Source organism: Cibotium barometz, chromosome 39 (assembly GCF_041138505.1).
Source record: "Cibotium barometz isolate CiBa-2024 chromosome 39, ASM4113850v1, whole genome shotgun sequence".
NCBI classification, from domain to species: domain Eukaryota; kingdom Viridiplantae; phylum Streptophyta; class Polypodiopsida; order Cyatheales; family Cibotiaceae; genus Cibotium; species Cibotium barometz.
The window spans coordinates 4,928,599-4,936,508 of record NC_141084.1 but is presented as its reverse complement, the minus strand read 5'-3'; the positions used below and the strand labels follow the sequence as shown (position 1 = coordinate 4,936,508).

The window sequence follows — 7,910 nt, the reverse complement described above, 5'->3', positions numbered from 1 at the left end:
GACTTCCCCACTTATGCCACTAGCACGATTCTCGTTGATACACTGCCATTGGATAACAAGCTACATGTGCACATTTGGACTACTAGAGAATGGCATAATTATAGTGCTAGCTCATATAGTCGAGTTCACACTATGGATAGACCATTGTATGTTATAGTAGGAGAATACTTTCCCTTATAGTATGTACTCTTATCTCTTAAGTTTATGGTTGTAGAGAAGAGAATAATATAGAAAAAAATTCAATCATCCATCTCTGTCTTGTGTCTTGCTATAAAAAAAATACATATAGAAAACTATGTATATATTCCTAACAAAACATGTCTACATACTATAGTTTGTGTCTTATTTATCAGCTTCTAGTGTATTCAACTTATAGTAGGTCTTTGAAATATTCATATAAAAAATTGTATATACATAGAAAACTATATGTAGATCCCTAAAAAGATTCATTTGGAAAACTACATGCATACATATAGAAAACTATATGTAATTTCCTAAAACCCATATTTATACCTATACCCTCTGAGCATAAGTGATATGGAGGTTTTCTTAAGAGTACGGCCCCCTCAAAAACAAAAGAAAAAACAAAAAGGAAGAAAGAAGGAATATGCACACATGGAAGGATCTTAAATAATGAATCAACAAATACACAATGTTTGTGGCACACACGAAGATATTGTGTGTGTGGGTGTGTGTAATCTAGATATATCTTTTTCAATAAGTGAATAACAAGTAGCCTCAAATCAAATTTTTAGTAAAGAATGTTGAAACATTTACAAGAAATTGAATGTATTGTGTAAATGTAAAGTGCAAATTACGTAGTGCACCTTGTTATAGTCTTATTTCATGGACTCCTAACAACTTGATTGTGATTTGAAAGGAACATATTATGTTTTTTTACTTTCACAAATATATGATCTTTAAGAGTTGTTTTACATGGTCATCTTCTTTTCAAGAATTTGGCTTTGTAAATGGCGAAAGAAATATGATGAAGGCCAAAGGGTTATAAAAATGATGGAAAATTCTATGAACAAAGACTTTTAGTGTATGTGTCTTTGCCTCATCAACTTAGGATGCCATTTTTCTAGCATGATGCTCTTTGACTAACTCACCAGCAAATCTGCAAGACAATGTTGTCATAAGTTTGCAATCTACATAATTAACAATAAAAGAGATTAACAACAAATGTGTGCATGCATGCTATTTCTCTCTCTCACACACACACACATGTTTAAAAGCCATAATTAACAATAAAAGAGATTAACAACAAATGTGTGCATGCATGCTATTTCTCTCTCTCACACACACACATGTTTAAAAGCGAGGTGCTTTCTGAGGCTATTTAAGCTAGGATTCATTCACTTTCTAAATGTTAGAGTAGACCTTACAAAAGAAAAACTAGTAATAATAAATTTTTTCTAAAAGTTTTTGTTAACCTTTGTAAGACATGCAAAATAGCTTGCATTGTTATACTTAAATAAATCATTTTTTAGCATATGAATTAAAATTATAGACATGCTGTAATGTTTACGCTTGTGAGCTTGGATAATGCTACGTTATAAATAAATCAACCATTGGAAAAAGTTTTTAGTAGTAAAATTATGGACATATGTTCATATGCAAGGTTAGTTGTCTCAAAGAAAAATAAATGAGCTTTCTCTTTTCTTTTTTCTTTTTTTTGGTTCTTCTTTGGGGTTTTTCTCACCGACGAAGCGCATCTCTGTTTGTTCCTCTACAAGGCTGAGGGATGTATTTCCCAGTAGCTACATCGACACTAGTCACTTGTTGGTCTATAAGTGCATTCCCGATATTGAGCAAGGCTTGGAGGTTTGCATATGTGGCATTATCAACTGATGATTCATCTTCTGATAAGCCAGTAGCCTGCCATATTTTTCAGCAATAATTTAGCTTAAATGGAGATATATATAATTGATAGTCCACAACGCTAGATTGCATGCCCTAGCAAAAAATATACAAACCAAAAATTCTCTTCCCAAATCCCTTACAAAAAGCAGGCAGCAGGATATAAAATTATTAATATGAAATACCTGGATACGAAGGTAATTGTCCGGGCATTCAATCGTTTGGAAAACGACGGAGAGATTGAAGTCCACCATGTCCGCGCTTCCATCAAGGCACATGTCCACAATGGGCACCCGCCCATCGTTGTAGACCCATTTCAGAACCCCCCATTTGGCGGCATCACGAGCCATATACGACTCCGACACGCTCCCCGTCCCCAATGAAAGCACCAACAAGCTCCTGTAGTCCTTCTCCACAGGCAAACCCTCAAAGCCTTCAATTCTCGCAATATTTAATTATGGAGTAGTTTGATCAATTCAGACTAATTCTTCAGACAAATCTTATATATATTTATACATCGATGGCTCCTAGGTAGCTCACTAATTTATTCTTCAGACAAATCTTATATATATGTATACATCGATGGCTCCTAGGTAGCTCACTAATTATCAATTCAGACTAATTCTTCAGACAAATCTTATATATATGTATACATCGATGGCTCCTAGGTAGCTCACTAATTTATCAATGACTTCTAATCCTATCATGGTCTAATGCCTCTACTTTCTTTATAAATTATTTTCTTCCAATTTACACACGGAAAAGAAAAGTGTCACCATACAATTTTTAAAAAAAATTAGCGAAAAAAAACCTATGGAGGATAAATATGTACAAAAAAATTATGATTATTGAAGGTGAAAAAAATGACCACCCATGGCTACCCAACCCCAACCGCGTCAGAGAGAGGAGTGATTGACTAGTGCCTAACAACCCCGCGCGCGCGTATATATATATATATATATATATATATGAGATAGCTAGCCCAAGCGCTAAACACCAAGGCTCCCTCTCGCTCTTGTATCCGTAGCCCCAACTTTGTATCCGCATGCCATGTCCCTTGCCTTCTCAACGCTGAGAAGTTCAAGCCTCCGCGTAGCGCTGCATGAGTTCAGCAATCATGGTGACGTCATGTTCAAGGTCTACGTGGTGGGCAAGTACGTGCAGTGCATTTGCCAGAGGTCTCTCTCGAATGTCCACCAGAAGCCTGAAGGAGAACAAGGATACGAGGAAGGGGGCCTACAAACTTAAAGTTGCGACACTAACCTACCCCTCGTTTCGACACCTTAATCGGACCGCTTTAATAGTCTCAGTCTTCCTCTCATTAATTAATTGATTTTTATTTTTCATTAGTTAATTGATTTTATTTTTTAAGTCATTGTAGGCCTCTATCCAAATAAAAGAGAAACAGGTGAAAAGGTTAATGTTCTTGAGGAAAAAGCACCAGAGAAAAAACCAAATTATGAATTACTAGTTTCTAACACAATAGAAGTAAACAGATATTGAAATATTGAAAAGCCTTCACACGCTGTAATAATTTAAAGGTTGCACAAAAGATTAATAAATCATATAGTTGGTATGAAGATACTCACTTTATCCTTCATCCGTTCACAAAACTGGTCATTTCCTTTGAATTTCTCCTTAAGAACGTGAATAATGGACAAATATGTCTACAATACGCATAAAACCAAACATGATTAAAACAAGAATCTAGAGCATTGTCTACAACCATCATAAATAATACAAAGAATCACACATTAACAATAGCCTAGAGCATTGTCTACAACGATGTCTACAACGAGCATAAATAATACAAAGAACCAAACATGATTAAAACAAGAATCTAGAGCATTCTATTATGCTATATATGTATTTACATATGTACTAACACATGCATTAACAAGGTAAGATTGAGTTCCTAGGAGTGAGGTACTATTAAATGGCTTACTGGGTTGTTCTCTGCTAATGCTCCATCCACAAGGTTGTAGTCTCTACTAGTTTGTTGTGGCAAGTCTTGAGTTTGAAAAAAATAGGGAGGGAGATAAGTGGGAGCAGCAGACGTTCCCCTACACACATCTCTTAAGTAGGCATTCTTTAGTTCATCTTCTTTGGCCTGCATACGATGTGATGTGTCTATTATCTCATAATCTTGCATTACTTCACTCAATGCGCTACATGCAAAAGTGATCAAGACAATGACATTATTCTTGTCATCAAAAGGAGTGTTTTAAGCATTGTTAAGATGCCCACGCACATCTGCACATAAACACATACCTCACATGTGCACTTACACACATACCTCACATGTGTACTTACAGACACCTCACTTAATGGGCTACATGCAAAATCCATCCAGACCAATGAGAATATTATTGTCAAAAGGGCCTCTCAAGCACTCCACACATGCCCACATGCAGGTGCACACACACGTACCTCAGAAGTTGAAAAGAATGTTGGCTGCATCAATTTGATATCAAAAGTTGGAATGAGAAGCTCCGTGGTGGAGTCGGACATCTTGATGTCTTTTAATCTCTCAAAAAGGACTTTCTCTAGGCCTTTTGGAGAGTATTTTGGACCTTGGAGCATAGCAAATAGTTGCTCAATTGAGCTAAGAATGCCATCCCTGAACATTTGGACACATGTTGAGTCCAATCAATTTAAAAGTAGAAAAAACAACATTAAGCTATAATAAAATAAAAATACATAAAATAGCATATAAGTTAAACAAAAAAAAAAGATAATACATAAAGCTAGTTAAAATCTAGGTATTTAAAAACAAACTTTTTCTTAGTATAGCCCTTTTAATGCACATGCTATCTATGGTTTTCTTCTAGTCTTTTACAAACAAACGCATGTTTTTGGTCTTGTGCATCTTTCACAAAAGTAGAGTAAACGAAAAATCATCAAAAGGCTCACCTTCTAAGGAAGCATCTATATAACAATGAGTAATCTAGTCAAGCCATGTCTCCACATAATGCAGCCATCTATATAACAATGAGTAATCTATATAACAATGAGTAATCTAGTCAAGCCATGTCTCCACATAATGCAGCCATCTCAGTTACCTTTCTTTCCTTTGTCTTGTTTTCCACTTCTACCTGTTTTTTCCTCAATACTCACAAAATGAGCATATGGGATTATCATATCTAATCCACATAATTAATGATCATGCACAATGTAATGGTATGGTTTTTAAAAGTGAATAGAACAATAACTAGGTACATCTAGTTTCAACTTAGGATAACAAGATTGTGATACAACCAAAGCTAGAGAGTACATGATTTAAGTCACAAGCTACTACGAAGCATTTCTCTCTATATAAAGGTAAAAAGGACGTATAATAGTAATGGACTTGCTTCCAACTCTCTCTCTCTCTCTCTCTCTCTCTCTCTCTCTCTCTCTCTCTCTCTTCTACATACATACATATACATATACATATACATGTATATATATATATATATATATACACACACACACACATAATACATATACATATACACATCATATATGCGTATATGTATATATATGTACACACATATTGTGATAGCTAATGCTAGAGAATATATAAAAGAGATCAACTCATAAGCTATAAGGTATTACCTGATATAAAGCTCAAGGCTTTATGTAGATCTATCTATTGTGATAGCTGATTAAAAGATAGAAAGATTAAGAGATTAAATCATCTCCAAATTACAAATGACCACAAAAGAAGCACACAACTAATGCAACTCTTGATATATTCTAGTATAAACTTTTTAATCAACTCTCTGTCTCTCTCGCGTCAGAGAGGCACAAACGTGTGTACGTATGCTTAATGCATGCATTACCACCAAAAGTAAGGCCATCTCATATGGCCACCGAGTGCAGTGAGGCAAATGTGTGCTTACGTTTTCGGTGGAAAGACCTTCTGGGCATAGTCCAAGTAGAAGGACGTGACGTCCTCCGTGGTGAAGAGGGGGCGCCCTTGTGCATTTGGGGCGGCCAGCATCGCAGCAATCAAACCCCCCGTGCTTGTCCCGGCTATCACATCAAAATAATCTGCTATCCTTGCATCCGGACCGTCCAATTCCTGAAAATAATACGTCGAATAAACATACCATTAATTTAAGCGCGGTTTCTTAATAATAATTAAGCGCCCTCTCAAATCCTAGAAGGCAACATAATGTTAATGAACAACTAAATAAATAAGTAAATAATATCACAATGCAATATCATATATATATATATATATATATATATATAACAGCACAATGCAGTTGGTTATAGGAGGTAACTTGAAGTGCAAATGCCGGATGGGTTAATGGTAATCGTACCTGTAATTGTTTTTCGAGGCATTGAAGCTGTGTAGCCGGGATGATACCCCTCACACCTCCTCCATCCACACTAAGGATGGTAATCCTCTGCCCACACTCGCCCTGAAATTTGCTCAAATTACCCATTCTCTCAGACTCTGAACTTTAATGATATTAGCAATAACAACTTCAATAAGATAACAACACGATCGATCAACCACGGTATATATAGATATACATTGATAATAAATGTGTCTATTATTAGTGAACGACTTTGGTTTGGCATTCAAGCAAGCAAATTAAGCCAGTTTACCAAGCGTCCATGGAGGCTTGGATTACAAGTGTCATTGGCGGCCATGTTGTGGCTTATCGCATTTGCTAAGTAAGCACAGGGATTGGCCCATTGGCTAGACACCAGCTGGATTGCCGTCTACTCCAATTTAGAGATTTTGGCTTCCCCAGTTCCACATCATGCGTTCCCTCACAGGCTCACACTCCAAGCAATTTGCCACCAAAAAAAGGTCGCAAACCTGCCTTTTCTTAGGAAATCTATACCAAGTATTACCCACCACTGTCTAAAGGATTTTGTGTTGTTATTGCCTTCATCAGTTAGGGTCCGGGGCCCCCTTATAACACCCATGAAGGTTAGCCCGTTATTCACCCCGTTACTTTAACTCTTGCATTTCCTAACGTAAGTAACATAAAACACACGCTATTTTGTGGCATTAATTGGAGAGGCATGTTTACAAGGTTAAAGTGGGAGGTATTTCCACCATTAACTTAGGCATTTTATAAACCATCCCCATCCATGCACTATGAATGAGAAAGCATCTCCTTTTGGTTGCACATACTAAGTCTTTGTAGCCCCTTACAATAGATAATTGAATCTAAAATATAGCTTACATAGGGTCAAGCAAACTAGAGATATGGAAGGGCATTCATGCACAATGCTTGCTTCCAACTTCCACGAAATCTTCTACAACAAAAACTCCATGGAAGAACATGCTTCTTGGAGACCTCCAAGGAGATTCCCTAAATGGGTTTCCCATGCGTTCTTGCATGTTCTTTAATATCTTCCATACAAAACAACCAACAAAATAAAGATGAAGAACATGGTATGGTTTAAAGAATAAACATGTGGAAGTACATACATTAGCTATTTTAGGACCGGGGATCTAACTTTGGCTCCTATGTTGCACTCATACATCCAAGCTTGAGACTTGCATTCTAGATCTTTTTGACCTAAAATTTAGAGAATCGCTATGCTTAATAAACATGTGGAAGTACACACATTATCCATTTAAGAAGTGGGGATCTAACTTTGGCTCCTAGATTTGCACTCATAGATCTAAGATTGAGACTTGCGTTCTAGACTTTTTAGCCTAAGATTTAGAGAACAACTCCTTAGAGGGACTTGAGAGATCTATCTTACTTTTTCCTTTTCCTTTCTAGCTTAATCCACCTTATTTGGTAGTCAGGTCCATGTCCTGGGTGGATGCAAGGTAAGGGTACTCACTTCCATTCACTCTCAAGGGGAATAGGACATCGACGCAAGAAGCAAAACTCACGGGCGGGGTATCTCGATCCAGATATGAACATCACTAAACAACTTGAAATGTGTCCCCCGAGCCAATAACCCAAAATCTCAATTGAGATACCAACAACCAAGGGCTCTCATCACGGTCCATGTTATTAAAACATGTCACCGCCCCTTGGATACCTCAATCAAGATACTAAGGCCATTAGGATTTGCGTCAA

General features: G+C 36.8%; 1 protein-coding gene across 2 annotated transcripts; it reads right to left on the bottom strand.

Moving 5' to 3' along the window:
* Positions 1-801: 801 nt before the first annotated feature.
* LOC147615633 (patatin-like protein 2) lies at positions 802-6,343 on the bottom strand. Of its 2 annotated transcripts, XM_086777953.1 has the most exons (8): positions 6,174-6,343; positions 5,748-5,929; positions 4,294-4,483; positions 3,809-3,973; positions 3,453-3,530; positions 2,049-2,270; positions 1,706-1,881; positions 802-1,120 (listed from the first exon to the last, which is right to left on the bottom strand). In XM_086777953.1, exons 1-8 carry the CDS (start codon positions 6,297-6,299, stop codon positions 1,069-1,071), a joined length of 1,191 nt encoding a protein of 396 aa, XP_086634079.1. In that variant the 5' UTR covers positions 6,300-6,343; the 3' UTR covers positions 802-1,068. The 2 variants fall into 2 exon arrangements, with proteins under 2 accessions (XP_086634079.1, XP_086634080.1); XM_086777954.1 differs by lacking the exon at positions 1,706-1,881.
* Positions 6,344-7,910: the final 1,567 nt, after the last annotated feature.